General features: G+C 38.1%; 1 protein-coding gene across 4 annotated transcripts in view; it reads left to right on the top strand.

The window, feature by feature from the left end:
* Window positions 1–14,296, top strand: part of LOC127971145 (ETS-related transcription factor Elf-1-like) — a 40,456-nt gene extending 26,160 nt beyond the window's left edge. For 2 of the 4 annotated variants that reach the window (XM_052573958.1, XM_052573957.1), the window contains exons 2-9: window positions 833–1,195; window positions 7,223–7,391; window positions 8,188–8,295; window positions 8,491–8,652; window positions 8,827–8,910; window positions 9,516–9,708; window positions 9,804–10,145; window positions 10,993–14,296. In XM_052573958.1, coding sequence (XP_052429918.1) covers window positions 1,124–1,195; window positions 7,223–7,391; window positions 8,188–8,295; window positions 8,491–8,652; window positions 8,827–8,910; window positions 9,516–9,708; window positions 9,804–10,145; window positions 10,993–11,779 — 1,917 coding nt within the window. In that variant the 5' untranslated portion in view covers window positions 833–1,123 and the 3' untranslated portion in view covers window positions 11,780–14,296. The remainder of the gene's footprint in view (window positions 1–832; window positions 1,196–7,222; window positions 7,392–8,187; window positions 8,296–8,490; window positions 8,653–8,826; window positions 8,911–9,515; window positions 9,709–9,803; window positions 10,146–10,992) is intronic. The other 2 variants (XM_052573959.1, XM_052573961.1) reach the window with 2 other exon arrangements.
* The last annotated feature ends 2,154 nt before the right edge of the window (window positions 14,297–16,450 follow it).

The following is a 16,450-nucleotide window of genomic DNA, read 5'->3' as shown; positions in this document are numbered from 1 at the left end:
GTTCACTTATTACTTCTGAACCTTGATGAATTAAACCAGGCACTCAGAATCACAGTAGACTTAAGTGTCTCTTAGTTTTTTTGATTTATGTTGATCTGTTTATCTGCAAAAAAGAATAATGTGAATGCAATATATAAATTAAAAACTAAACTAAATAAAGCTAAAATGAAAGGTTTTAAATGTGAATTTAGACATTTAGACATTAAAATGTACAGTATGAAAAATTATCTTCATTATGAAATATGTGTGTATATATATATATATATATATATATAATTTAAATTCTATATTAAATTTTATATATATATATATATATATATATATATATATATATATATATATATATATATATATATATATATATATATATATTATGATCAGTGTCAGTTTTTAAATAGCTTTTAAATATTTTAATTAATATATTTTAAAGCAACAGTTCTCAGATCTCAGAGGGTAAACAGGAGTCAAAGTGAGAATTGTTAAGAGTTAAAGTGAGTTAAGTGGCCAGTGATGAATTTGCTAGAAAGTTTATTTTATTTTACACTCGCTCATTTTCATTGTGCCTGTCCAGACTTTCTCAGAATCTGACTTTGGGGCAGCTTTGTGTGGTTCGAAGCCAAAAATGAGTTCGGCGAGTCGAAAGTCTCTCCAGCAGTAAGCGAACGCTTCATAGAGTCAGAAAATTAGCCCCTTGTCTCAGTCCCAACGGTACCGTCTCAGGCTCGTCCGGCCATCCCAGCTCTCTCTCTCTCTCTCTCGGATGATGTGACACAGTCCACTTTGCTCAGTCGCAGTTTCCTAATGTTCCTTTTCCTCTGTTTCTCTGTTGAAGGTTTAGATGCCCCAGACGCAGTTGGAGTGAGAAGAATCCTTCTCCATCACGCAGTCCTCTGCCACTCAACTGTCATCTGGAGGAAAAAAATCTGAAGCGTGCAGGACCAAAAAAGGGAACTCTGTTATTACCTAACAGTGCCTCTCGTTTTGTGAAAGCAGTGTTCCTACCTCAGAGTGCTTCCTGTGCCGAGGGGTGTGGTGTGGAGCGAAGCGGTCCAGGGAGTGTGTGGAGGGGTAGGAACCCTCTGCCTGTCAGCCTGTGTCCTACCCTTTCTCTCCCTACAACACCATGACCACTGCGGTCCAGTCCAGCGAGCTTGTCTTCGAGTTCGCCAGTAATGGGATGGATGAAATCAATCAGGTACATACATCACAGACACGTTTGTTGTTTTCTATGAAACCGCTCTTCATCCTTGACCCGAAAACCCTGATTTTGGTGCAAGGAATATTCGTTATTAGGCACGTCAACTTGTAGTTTATTTATCCTTAAGAACTGTCTTTGTCCATCCAGCATCAAAGGCCAGGTCTCAATGAGGCGATTTGGGTTTTTGGAGGTCTGTGCCTTTGATGCTGGGCATGAAGGCAAGGGAGGGATGAAGGTGGAAAATTAAGAGTGCAAGGAGAGGGCTGAGAGATGACTGTGTGGGTTGCTGGCAGTGCACAGATGGAAAGACTGAGATGTAGGAATAGCCAGTCAGTCTGAACTCTGTGTGTTTGTATTCTTTTATGACCTGGTTGTGAATAAAAGTAGCATTTAAGCCTCAGGACACCTAGGTATGTTACATACAGTGGCCCTAGAAAGTATCTGAACACTTGTCTGAATTGCATTGCTTCAGATACAAAATATCAGAAAAAGTGGCATCTGGATACAAATGCTTCTCACAGAACTTCACTTTTCTGAGCTGTTTTTTACAAACTGGTCCAGAAGTCACTGTTTCAAGTCAAGTTGTGTTTTAAGTCATGTCAATTGTATCTTTTATCTTGTATTCACCAAGGCTGCATTTATTTGATCAAAACCACAGTGTGTTTATGAAAAGGTATTACAATTTAAAATAGCTCTTTCATATTTGAACATAAATATTTATTCCTTTCAAGCTAGATTTGTCACATGATCCTTCAGAAATCATTCTAATTTGCACATTTGGTGCTCAAAAAAAAAACATGCTTTTTTATGGAAACTGATTTCCGTGACTTTCTTCCTTCATTTGTCTCTTAATTTAAAAAAATTCAGAAGAACTTGATTTATTTTAAATAGAAATATTCTGTGACACTGAACATGCTTGATTTAACATGTCCTTGCTGAATAAAAGTATTAATTTATTTTAAAATAAATATTCCTGTTCCCAAACTTTTGAATGTTAGCTTATTTATCATTTCACATTTTTAAACCCGAGTTTTTTTTTAGTTTTTTTTATTAGGCTGTGCAAATACTTTCATACATATTAAATTGTGGCAAATTTCATAATTCTAGGCCACTGTATAGTATGTGCGTATGCAAGCATGCTGTCATGCTTATGTGTTTTGGTTTGTTCTGTCTATATTCTGTCTGAGTTCAGATGACTCCAGAAACCCGATCTTCATCTTAAGTGTGTGTTTGTGCAGTCAGATGAATGGATCAAGTGTGAAAGGTCTTCTATCCAACCCCATGCTTCTTCTCTTATAGACTGAAAGAGAACTGAAAGCTAGATTCAGGCTTAACCTGCTCAACTTGTTGCAGCGTGGAAGACAAGTCCTGTTCCACCCAGAAGTGTACTATTGTTTGAAACGACACTGGCTTCTTAGTCACTCTCTAAATCCCCTTACTCTATTACCACACCATCATAAATAAGCTCTACCAGTCACCCCACAGTCTCAGATATCTTTAGACTCCCACTTATAACAATAGAGCTGCTTTTTCGGGGACTGTGCAAAACAAACTTTGACACTTCTCACTGTGTATGCAGGGTTTTCCAAACATGGGTGCTGTGAAATGTGTCCAGCTGCTTGTGTGGCCTGTAATGATTAGCCATAGTGAACCTAGAGTCAATAATTATTCCCATAAGTCAAGTCGACATGTAATGGGAGGGAAATGATATTAAGCCATTGTGTCAGAGTTCAGCTACTGCACACAGCAGAAGCAGAAGTACTAGATCCAGATTCCCAGAGTCGCCGAGTGCATATATATCCACAATCTTATACTGATTATCTTATTAACCTAAAACAACATAACGTGTAACAACCTGCTAAAGGCTGTTTACTTTTTAATAAAAAAAAAAAAAAAAAAACTTGCACAACTAGATTTTTACCCATTACCCCAGTTTCACTTTGTATGTAAACACCTTCACCAACATTCTAGTGGCTTATTTAGTAGGCGCATGCCTCATGGGCATTACTGTTGATGTCAAAACAAAATAATTTCTTGTATAAACAGGGTTTTCTTGCATAGTCAGGTTTTCAGAATGGGCTGATTTTTGATCTGCATATTATTGTGCATTCAAGTTCAATTAGATGTTTGGTTGTATAAAATAGGGATGCACATGCAATATTTTAGAGATTGAGTGCATGCAAATATTGACACCTACTGTAGTTTTGGTTCTCACTAATACCGATACTTGTATTTTTAGTAATCCTCTTATTTTTCAGTACAAAATAGTGGAATCACCCTATAATTTGATGGTTGTGAGTTTTAAATTTTAATAAACCTTTAATTCCACTAGTGATTATATCAAATACAGGATGACTACAACTCAGCATAGTATTTTAAAGTGAAATTACATGATTACTACTTTCTGAAACTAATTTTTAGCATAACAATATATTGGATGAGAGATACCAAACACAGGAATCATATCAGTTGGCTTAATTAGTTTAGTAGGCACAGACAACTCCCACTTAAGTCATTTTGTGTATAACAACATAGAGCTTTTCTTAACTATAATTAATCAAACATCTCACCGCTACTATATAAACAAGCACATTTTTTATTCAGCAAGAACTCGTTCAAATGATCATAGAAAGTAAATACATTTATAATCTTACAAAAGATTTCTGTTTCAAATGAATACAGTTCTTTTGAACTTTATTTTCAAACGCATCCTGGAAAATGTTAATCATGGTTTCCCAAAAAAAAAAAAAAAAAAAGTATAGACGACACAACTGTTTTCAATATTGATTATAATAAGAAAAGTTTATTGACCACCAAATCAGCATATTACTATTTTTACTGCATTTTTATCAAATACTTCCAGCCTTGGTGAGCAAATGGTGAGCTAAATTTGAATGGTAGTGTATGTCAGATATTGATCTTTACATTTCTTCAATCCACTTACATGAAGTTTGGCTGCCAGTGTTTCTTTGTGTGTCCACCTTTATTCAACAAATGCTCTTTTTTTTTTTTTTGTATTAAAGCATTTTTACAAGCATGTTATCACTGACTGTATTGGTGCTTCTACAGTATGTTAAATCTTCTTTTATGTAAGCCAGGTTTGCATAACTTCTCTTTGCTCCTCTCTCCACATTATACATGTCCAGTGGCTGCATTGGCGTGACATTTTGTGCAGCTTTAGAGGTCAACAGATTCATTTCTCATCGCTGAAAACCTGTTGCATGATGCCTGCTTAATACACAGTTGTATTGTCCCCGACATTGCAAGTGAGGGTCTTGTATTGCATCAGTGGGTTAGCATCACGTCTGGCATTAGGTAAAGCAGAAGAGAGTATAACTGTGGAACACACCGCATGCTATCAGGTTTATGCAGACAGAAGGAACACGGAACTCAACTATGCAAATGACTGCTCTTTATCTGATGTTTTAGAAATGTGGTTGATTATTGGGGGGGGGGGGGGGGATATTACAGCTACAGCTTTATGGCAGTCTTTTGGTTTTATTTTTACTAATGTGCACGATTGAGATACTGGCATATGAAGAGCTGTATTAACACTGGAATCTTACATTTATATGGCAGAGCTATTTAGCTGATGTTATGCCATGCTTATAAATGCATAAATTGGTCTGTTGACAAACAGCATGGATTTTATGCAATAACTTCTGAAATTCAACTTTGTATAGACTCATGCAGGCTTGTTCTGCTATTTTGCATTTACTTGTCAGGTAATATAAGAGAGGCTATGTAAACCGATCACCAACGTTTTTTGCATAATCCTGATATCTGACGTCTGTAGTTCTCCAGTAAAGCAGGATGAGAGGGAGGACGTTGACAGATGCACAGAGCAAGACTAAGTTTCCTGCTTACTAAGCAGTCAGAGCTTGTGGTCTGTCTAGTCTAGTTAAAACTCTTCTCCAAGTAAATGATAAACGACATGCTAAAATCAAAAGTTTGTTTGGTGTACACAACCATTTCAAAGTTTGGGGTCAGTAAGATTTATTTATTTATTTATTTATTTGAAAGAAATTAATACTTTTATTGTGCAATGATACATTAAATTGATAAAAAGTAACAAAGACATTTATAATGTTACAAAATATTTCTATTTCAAATAAATGCTGTTCTTTTGAACGTCCTATTTATCAAAGAATCCTGAAAGAAGTCTCAAATTTCTACAGAAACGCTAAGCAGCACAACTCTTATCAACATTGATGATATTAAATGTTTCTTGAGCAGCAAATCAGCATATTAGTATGATTTCTGAAGGATCATGTGACATTGTGAAAGTTCAGTTTTGCCATCAGGAATAAATTACATTTTACAAACTCGTTATCTTGCTAAACTTATTATCTTGCTCTATCGTTCAGATGGCCAGTAGACAGAAAACAGTTATTTTAAATTGTAACTATATTTTGAAACATTATTGTTATATTGTAATTGATCAAATAGATGCAGCAACGGTGAACAAAAGAGACTCCTTTCCAAAACATAAAAAAAAAAAAAAAAATCTTACAGACCTAAATGTTCAAATGGTAGTTTATTTCCAAATTAAACAGTAGCTAAATTCAAGTGTTGCCATTGAATCTGTTTATAGTTGTTTAGAATTTGTGTTCAACTCTACTGAATGAATTTTTCTGGCCTTGAACCGAGATTTGAAAAGCCAAACCCATCGAGTCTCTGGGGAAAATGCCATAACAACAGCAAATAGTCCAAGGATGATGGAACAAAAACAGAAAATCTTGCCAAAGGAAGATGGAAGATAAATACGTCTTTCACAATCTTAGAGACAGTATTTCAAACATTCCTGAAGTATTGTATTACACTGATCAGTTATTGTTAAGTATTAGTTTGTGTGTGTGTGTGTGTGTGTGTGTGTGTGTGTGAGATTATTTTCTTTGGCTATGAACGTGCTTTGCTTATTGTTCTCATATTGGTCATCTTCACACATTTGCAAAACTGTAAAGTGATAAACTGCATTCTGCTGCCATCTAGTGGCATCATAACACAACAGACACAAGTGTGCACGTGTTCTCAGTCATTTTAAAAATGGCAGACTAAATCATGAGATGTAGTCCCTGAGGAAAGGCAGTCACTTGTCAAGCTCACAATGAACAGTTGCATAATTGAAGCGGTCCTCTAACAAGTGTCAGAAGAAAGGTCACTAGACTTTGATCAGACTGCAGTTTCTCTTGAATTATTCCCTCTCCGTCAATGTTCACTCATATTATGACACATTTATCCTTGTTTGCACATATCGTCTTCCAAAGGCATAATGAGAGCTGCTAGCCAGTTAATGAGATTTAGTTGGACACACACACACACACACAGCTCCCTCGTTCAGTGATGCTATCTTCAACACCAGTTTTCCCTGGAAATGGCTTGTTTGTTTTTTTTTCTTCCGATTTCTCTCACTAACAATCCTAATTCATCTAGACTTATCTATAAGAGTAGGAGAACATAAAGAGTGGAAGAAAGATGTTTTTGGTATATTTTGGCTGTGTTAGCTGTATAAGAGGAAAGGTCTCTTGTGGCTTCATAGTCTAGTACCAACTATTTCCTCTTTCCCCCGATGTGATCTCCACCCTTGCTTAGGAATGCTGGTGGAAATGAGGAAGCCTGAGATGGTGCTTTTGGCATGAAGCTCATGACCTTGGGAGCAAACAGGGTCATATCTATTAGAAACTTACTGGAACTGTGGTGTGTTTGCGCTCACGTCATTAACTCACATGATACCGCACAGGCTAGTCTCTGGTCTAATTGTTATTCTGATGTATAGTAAGAGTCCAACCAAGTGACTGAACCGGCTCAGGTTAAAGCCATTATGAATGGGCCATTAGCTGCAGCCTCTGTGAGTATAAGTAACCTGGACAATTGTGGATTAGAAGCTTTCATATGCAGGGAAGGGGCAAATTTATGTGTTTTAAACCAATTATGGTGCACTTTACTGTCTTTCAGCTGAAAGCATTGCACGACGGTTGATTTTAGATCAATGGCACATTTATCTCTCTGTTTGTTCTCCCACAGCTGGACGACCCTTCAGTTTTCCCAGCAGTGATCGTGGAGCAGGTGCCCGCTGCCGACCTCATGCAGGTGTACTCTGGGCTGGAGGCAGATGAGGTGACTAATGGCATCATGGTGGATGCCATTCAGGATGTGGTGGAAGAGAACATGATGGGAGATGTGGGGCTTTCTGGTGAGTCCAATAAGTGACCACAATTACAAGCAGCATGATATTTGTTTTGAAAACCTTTTTCATGAAAATGGGGAAAAAAGTACTCTTTGCACCCGAAACAATCCACAACACTGTTTAAAACAGTTTATGCACTACTGTTAAAAAGATTGAGGTTGGTAAGATTTTAAGTCTCTTCTGGTCATCAAGGTTATATTTATACATATGCAGTAAAAACAGTACCATATATTACCAAATATTCAGATATATACAATTTAAAATAATGCTTTTCTATTTGAATATATATATATATATATATATATATATATATATATACACACACACACACACATTTATTTGTTTATTTATAATATACAATGCAAATTTTCCATGCAATGGCAGAGCCGGATTTTCAGCATCATAACTCCATTCTTCAGTGTCACACAATTCTGCAGAAATAATTTTCATGTAATCATTATTGTTGAATCCATTATATATATTTTTGGCAGAATTCTCTAGAGAAACTTCATAAAAACAGCTTTTATTTGAAATAGAATTCTTTTGTAACAATAAATGTCTTTACTGTAACTTTTAGTCAATTTAATGCATCCTACATATAAGTATTAATTTATTTAAATTATATATATATATATATATATATATATATATATATATATATGAACAGCTTTACAAATAACTTTATCTATTTATTCTTTAAATATCTAAGGAAAAGCACATTGCCAAGCTCATTTAAAATGAGAGCCATGATAGTGAAAGCTTAGTGTTTGTCACTTGATTAATAAATATATTCTGTCCACAGTAGAGACCCAGGTCTCAGGTGGAGAGGACAATATGGAGACCATCGAGGCGGCTGAGGCCCTACTGAACATGGAATCTCCCAATAATATCCTGGATGAGAAACGCATGAGTATGTGATGACTCACTGTCTGTTTACATGGTGCTGTTATTTTTTTTCTTTTAGAAATGTTTGTGGGGAGACTAAAACACAGTATATTTCAGTCAGTTAGCACATACTGATACCATTTCTCATTTCAGTTCTGTCTGTGTTTAAACAAACAGTTTTATAAACACACACTCATACTTGACCTCCACCCTTCTATAGTTCACACATACGGGAATATGCTGGAATCAGAGCTGACCTACATCTCCCTACGTCCAGAGCAGCTCTCAAACGGCTGCATGGATGTTCCCCTGGATGAGGACACGTCCTCTTTGGATGAGACCCCTCATAAGAACCCTTCCAAGCCGGCCAGGAAAAGCAAAGGTACCGTTATCCTCCAGTAGAAGGCAGTGTACACCTTAGTGTTTTTTCAAAAGATAACCAAATACATCATTTATTATATTACATATGTTTATTTTTATTTTTTTATTTTATTTCATGATAGAATTAATTACATTTATGTTTATGTGTAATTATTTTCCTGCAATCATCCTGCAGTGCGCAAACCAAGACCAGTGCGGCCCTGCTCCCCCATCACCAACCCAACTCTCCCGCTGAAGAAGAAGAGCAAAGAGGGCAAAGGTATGCATGACCTCGGATCGGCGCACTGTAGTAAAGGAGAAAAAGTTGGAAACTATCGCTTCTCTGCCTCCCGCATGCATCATGAGCTGCTCTTTCCGGGGCTTTGCTGGCAGTGCTGTGGCTGCTTAATTGATGAGGTGCTCTCAAAGTGCTGCGTTTGTGAGGGAACTAAAAGTGATAGCGGGCTGGAGGGCACATCGATGCTGTCCTGATAGAAGCCCCTTATGCATGCGTCCCGTTCCCAGCTCAGAGAGGAGGCCGGCCGCATACATATACATCACCTTGACACGCCGGTCTGTTCTCTCTCCGGCTCCCACTGCCGGGGTAGCTGTTTTTAACCACTTCTGGACAAAGCACACAACAAACAAGAATAATCTAGTGCCAGACCCCTCTAATTAATTTCCAGGCTGGCGTGGGCTATCATAAAGGGAGAATTGATTTATTAAGGTTATAAGAAAGAATACAATAATTGCACCTGTGCCAGTTCGGCTTGTTAAATAAGACCTGTGGAATCGCATGTGAAATATGGAAGGTGTTTAAGCTTTTTATAAGTCTAAACTTTTAATGAGTCGACAGAGGAATATAAAAGACCCTTATTCTTGTAGGTAATACTATCTACCTGTGGGAGTTCCTCCTGGCCTTGCTGCAAGACAAAAACACCTGTCCCAAATACATCAAATGGACGCAGAGAGAGAAGGGCATTTTTAAGCTGGTGGACTCCAAGGCCGTCTCCAAGCTGTGGGGGAAGCACAAAAACAAGCCTGATATGAACTACGAAACCATGGGCAGAGCGCTCAGGTGAGCCAATGGTTACAAACACTTCACCCAGAGGGACCAATCATGCCAGAGGAATTGCTTTTCCTGACCTACCTCTTCCTCTCGCTCTCTTTTAGGTACTATTACCAGAGGGGTATACTGGCCAAGGTTGAAGGACAGAGGCTTGTTTACCAGTTTAAGGAGATGCCTTCAGATCTGGTCATCATTGATGAGGATGATAGCCAAGGGGATGATGCCAGTTCTGGCTATGGAGGGCAACGGTCCGCTCCTCATGGACGGGCAATGAGCCGCGGTTCATCACGTGCGCAGGGGAAGAGCACACAGATGAAGGCAGTGAAGAGAGAGATGAGTCCAGGGCTGAACAGCAATGGCAAACAAGCAGAACAGCTGATGCAGACCGTCCACATTCTTCAGCCAAATCAAGGTGCTGCTGTCCCAGCATCTACACACTCCATAAGGTGAGGGGCGTTTTACATACACACACAGCCACACACACAAAACCACAGTTGAAACGCACGCTATTTTCCAAAATGGGTTGTATTTGCTGCCTACATAGGTTGCTACATTCTTAGGCAGCAGCATCGTAACCAAACTGGACCTTATAATAAGTGAGCAATTTGTAACACTTTTCTTTGGCAGTAACACAAATTACAGAGCCCTGTAAAGGCACGGGGAAAAAACTGTGGCCTCAAATTAAGAATTTGTCTCCTTGTTATAGTTAAATTATGGTTTACTGTGACCATGATTTAGCTAAATTAAAACAAGGGAGCAAATTAGTATAACTTGTCCACGATTAAAAAAGAAAAAAAAAAGTATTGTAGTTGTAAAAAGTGGCCATGATTTAAGTGAATTTAAACAAGGGAGCAAAGTAGTACAATTTGGCCATAATTTATCTAAAACAAAGGAACAAATTAGTACAACATGGCCACAGTTTAATTAAATTAAAACAAGAAAAACGAATTAGTGCAATATGGCGACAATTTCACTAAAACAAGAACAAAATTAGTACAACATAGCCACAAATTAATATTCTGTCAGAACGTTTTCCTAATTTGTGGCCGGAATATCAAATTTTTTTTTTGTCTGTATTTTCTGTAATATATTTTTAGTCAGAAATAAAACAACAATAGTATCATAAGTTTAACTTCTTCAACTTAAAAAAAAGTCGTATTTTGCGTGTTCCACAGTTTATCAGAAACACAGCTGGCTCCTTTAATTCAGTGCTGCCATATCATTTTTCCTTCTCCTTATACTGAAACTAATGTGTTCTTGCTTTATAACCCCATTCCCCTCTATCTCTCTCAGGACTATAAATATGCCAGGCTCTGTTCCCATGGTCCTCACGTCAGGAGCTCAAGGAGGATGTCCAGTCACCCTGCAGACCCTGCCGCTCTCCTCTGTTCTGACCAATGGGGATTGTTCCACTCATGCCTCGCCGCCTCGGGTCATTCTCCACACTGTGCCTTCCACCAGCCCTGGCAGTAAAGATGTGCTCACCATCCAGACCGCCTCTCTGACCACAGACAGCATCCAGTCCCAGCAGCTCCTCGTGTCCACTCTGAGCTCATCCAGTGGAGGGGTCATCAGCACCACGCCACACCAAGCCGGATCTCTTAATGGCATCACCCGCCTGGTCACTCTCAATGCCAACGGGCAGCCCGTCGTGGCCCAGCAGCCCGGAACGGTCATCGCCACTGTCCTGAAGCCCAGTGAACTTCAAGGCCTGCAGGTGAAGGAGGAGATCCTAGACCCGCAGTACCTCCAGTCTCTGGTCAACAGCAACCCTAGCGATGACCTTGAGGAAGGAGTGGCAGAGCTGAGCTACAGAACTGTGATCATCAACAGTGCAGGTCAAGAGCTGGGTCAGACTCTCAACGGACATTCAGACGTGGGCTCGCAGCTGGCCAGCAGCCATAGTGAGGGCCTGACCCCAGTGGAGGAGCTAGAAGTGAGAGGAGAAGTGGCTCTACATCCGGAGTCTGAGGCTAAAGGGCTGTTGGAAGGCTCTCAAGGTCTGCAGGAATTACCAGGCACCATGCAGATCCCCGCATGCCACTTCATCCAGGTCAAGGCGGAACCAGCCGAGACCTAAACTAGTGGCCCAAGCAGGGAAATGTGGACATAATCGACCAACACGTGAAAAAAAATAGATATTTTTTTCAGTGGAGCAGATTATTTGTAATTTATTGCTCTTGATTGTTTAGAATGGGCGTTGACCCCAAGACTGTTGTTTACTCCAATTTATTGTGATTGGTGCCTAAATTCGAACTCTGAGGGATACCAACCATGATGTCATGATAAAAGCTCTTTGGTCTGCTCTCCGTCACTCCTAAACTCCCAGTAGGACAGCAGCCATTCTCCAACCAGGGATATTCCCACCATATGTGCCAGTTGAGATGTTTCTGTCTCTTCTCATCTCCACAGACAAATCCAAAGACTTTATCCAGCAGTGGGACCAAAGGAGGTGTTGGTGGGAAGCCAAAAAGAAACCAACACCACACCATTAACTTTCGGATTAAACACACACACACAGTTGCTTATGACATACAATATGGAGAAACATTTGTTTTGTTTTTTTCCCATGTAGCCATCTTAATGAACTTCAAAAGGATGCCTGTTGGAATAAGACTGAAAGAGTGCCTAGGTGGTTAATGCTTTGTTTTGGAAGGGATGTTTTGAAGGGGGAGATTTGTATGATTCACTCTGTTTTTAATACAGAATTATGACATTATCTCATCCCGCTCATACCATCAGAACTGAAGAGGTTATTATTTTTCCACCACACACAAATTTAAAAGCACTGCGCTTTTATGGAAATGGGCATTGCCTGTCCAAAGAGACAGTTCTAGTAGACTTTGTTTGTATATAGTAACATACTAGAGAACATAGTGACAATTTCCAAAATCATCTGCAAAGTATTTCCCCATTATAATCTTGTTCATATGAAATGGAACACAGTATATATATATAAATATATAATATACAACTAAGATTCAATTTATGGCCACAAATTTATTTATTTTCTGAATTTCTAAATTCTGTATAAAAAGTCTTTTTTAAACAAATGTAACAATGAGGGAAAATATGCAGTATGTAGGGCTAATTTTACCCATAAAGACTCCAGTATGTGTGTGTATTGCTGTATTTTTCCAATTTAAAGCATTCCATGTAATCCGCACACCTTTCATATTTTATCTATTTTTCAATATAAGGGGATCTGAATGTAGCTTTATGAGATTGAGCTATCATGCTGTTCTTATTCACTGTGATGTGTTTAAAGCCATTTTTACAGAGCATATGTGCTATAAATGCTATGTCCTTTGGTTTCTGCCTTTACGCTGTCATACTTTTACCCTGTGTCGACCACATATCGTTCGCCTGATGCCTTACACGACTGTTTTTCAGATCACAGCTGGTGTGCTCTGTGACATTTAGGTAGATTTTCAAAATGTATTTATTTGTAGTTGATGCAGTCAGCTGTCTGTGGCCTCCGTTCCTTCCTCGCCTCATTTATATCCAATGAATCTAGAGCACAGTCTCTTAATAGCGGCATCTCCAAAAGTAAACAGAGTGGATGCTGGAGACATGTTGAAACTAAACTAAATTTGTGCTAAATTGGAAGAAGTGACTGAAGTTGTTGAGGGTAAATGTGGACTGGACTCTCAGAAGACCAGACTCTGATGGGCAGCAGGCCTCTGCCTTTAATTCTGTTTGACTAACACCAGCACTCTGGTGCTGCTCCGACAATCATGGCTACACCTTGTATTATGCAATATTACGTCAGTAAGACAATCAGTGACCTCATCATGATAGAAGAAAAATGTCCTTCTGGCCGCAATCTAATTTTCAGACCTGGTCTTGTTTGAAATATTTGTGGACCACAGGCTTTACACTGTAGATTTTGGGTAAAAGTATGCCAGTGCTCCTGCTATAATTTAATCTTGCCTTTTCTTGGGGCTTTCCCTTTTTTTTTTTCAATTGTCTTATAGTAGACTAGATTTTTTTTTCAAAAAAAAAAAAAAAAAAAGAAAGAGAGAGAGAACCAAAAGAAAAGAAATAAAAATGTTTTGCCTTTTCGTGAACGTGTGATCTCCCGTTCCCTCTTTGCTGTGGAAATTAAAACTCAAGATCACAGACTAACTGGGTTGTGGGTAAACAACACAAAGCCCACAAGGCAGATGCTATCATTGTTCCGAAATATTAAAACATGTACACCTCCCGGTGCATCTCCTCAAGCGTTTCTTCTATTAATGTGAATTAACAGAGGTCAGATACACTCCCAGGTATCTCACAACATCTTGCTGTGAATCGAGGCTGCTGCGGGGAGCTTTGTTTCCAGCCATATGTGCTCTTATTCAGCTCGTCTTCTCCTTCTGGAGACTACAGAGCACCACGGCAACTTCGGCAAAGATGGAGTGAGTGCAATCTGTTAACTACAGGAAGCAATGCGCTGAAAAGAGTTACTGAACAATCGTGGCATGGTTCCCTCGTTTGAGTGGGTGAATAAGAGCAGGATATTTAAACAACAACAAAACAATATTGGTCATAAGAAATACCCTCATACTGTTTCAAACCAGTTGTTTTTTTGTTTGTTTTTCCTGAGAAACATTCTGCACACTTCTATGTACAACCACAATTCTTAGTGAAGGTCAAACTCCAAAAAAGGTTAAAAAAACAAACTATAGGTTGTTTTAATGGTGCTTTTTTAAACGTATTTTAGCCCTTTTTGGAGTTTGACAGCCTCTGGTCTTTATGGAAAAGAGCTGCTTGAACATTCTTCATAATTGTTATTTTGTGTTACACAGAAAAAAAAAAGAAAAAAAAAAGACGTCATACAGGTTTGGACTGACATGAGAGTAAATGTCGGAATTATCATTTTACTATTTGTTTAACATATCCACCCTCCATGATTTTATGTAATATATATTTTTTTCATCTGTCTTGTGGGCAAATAATATTTAAACAACTAACACAGATTGTGAGAGGACCCAGAACAGGTTTCACACCTGCAGCTCTGTGTGTGCCGGACTTGTGGTGAGGATAGAAATGGCTGTGTGTGTGATTACTCAGTGGTATGGGTTTGGAAAGGCTTTCTATGGTCTTTTATGGTGTGTGTGTGTGTGTGTGTGTGTGTGTCTGCTGATGGAGCCATCTGGCAGCTGGTACATGCTGGAGCTCTTAGCCCCAAGTCTACTATTCACACACAGCTGCAGATTACCCAGCACTGTGAACCCTACAGGCAACACTGAAAAATAAAACAATAACATCCAGGAAAACACAATACTAGAGCTGTTAAAGGCAACTGTAGCTACAAGTATGGGCAAAGCAAAATGGCAACTGAAAGTGGTTGGTAAAACGATTTGCACAGAATTACCCTGTCCTGCGAAAACGGGAAGATGTTTTATCACACCACTACAAACGTTATGTGAATTGGAGAAAATATGACAAATATATAAATATGAACTTTTTCATTTTTCATGTCAAGATAGCAGGTTTAATTTGAAATGGTGGATGGAGGGAGACCAGTACAGCAAAAATGTATTTTATTTATTTATTTTTTTCAAAAATATAGTAACGTCTTTTTACTGACATTTTCATCTTTCCCTGTAAGAAGAAACCCCCCAAAAACTAATTGAACTCAAGTCAACTCCAGTTAAAGGCTTTTTTCTTTTTTTAAATCAGTAAAAATGTAAAAGGTAATGTACAAATGTTTTTGTAGTTTTTTTTTTAAATACATTTTATAAAATAAAATATAAAACATGGCAACTTCTTCTGACCCAAATTTTATTAAATGATACAAAACTTTTATCAAAAAAATTACAACTTTATAATCAGTGTTTTATGAAGCGTTCCTGTGGCTCAGTGGTAGGTTGTGGGTTTGATTCCCAGAAAACACGTTAGGTAAAAAATGTTAGCTTGAATGCACTGTAAGTCGCTTTGGATAAAAGCGTCTTCTAAATGCATAAATGTAATTTATTTATAAAACATATAAAATCTACCATTTTACTGTATAGTCGTGTGAATTTATGTATTTTTTTTGTTTATCATAGTAAAATATGATAGAACTTTAATACACAAAAATTATTAATAGTTTTAAATTCAATATTTTACAAATACTGTACACTGCTAAAAATAATACATTATCAAATTCTAAATCATGATTAGATATTGTACAACCGTTGTGACAACTAGCCCTGGTTTTACCTATAGTGTGTATTTTAGGTGCTGCATTATTTCAGTTTTTTCACCATTACAGTCACTTTTCAGTCTCAAGTTCAAATACATTTTGAAAGTACCAATATTCTTTCTTGTCACAGTTTACATGCAGTTGCAACTGAAAATATCATGATTATACCAGAATGGCAAAATGTTGTTCAAAATAAAGATGAAGTAGAGCATGTTGTGGTCCAGGAAACACATGTAGGCTAGTTGTCTGACATGCATGTTTACTCTCTATCATAACTCATGCAGGACTAAAAGAAAAAAAAAAAAAACTAAACGGGACAGCTTGCAGAGATCAGATTTTCACTTCTGAATGTCATGGGATCTATGACTAATCATAAACTTCTTAACTGAAATAACCCTTGTATAGTTTAAAAAAAGGTATTCAAATTAAAGCTGAATTTCTAGACAGCTGTGGTTCACTAGCGTCAAACCGGGTCTTCACATCAACACAGCTGCACAAAATCAGCTCAAGGAACATTCTATTTTTAAAGCAAGACGACAAGTAGCTGGGGGCCAATGACATGCTTGAAGAGAGCGA

Source organism: Carassius gibelio, chromosome B14 (assembly GCF_023724105.1).
Source record: "Carassius gibelio isolate Cgi1373 ecotype wild population from Czech Republic chromosome B14, carGib1.2-hapl.c, whole genome shotgun sequence".
Lineage (NCBI taxonomy): Eukaryota > Metazoa > Chordata > Actinopteri > Cypriniformes > Cyprinidae > Carassius > Carassius gibelio.
The sequence above is the reverse complement of the archived record's forward strand: the minus strand, read 5'-3'. Positions and strand labels throughout refer to the sequence as shown.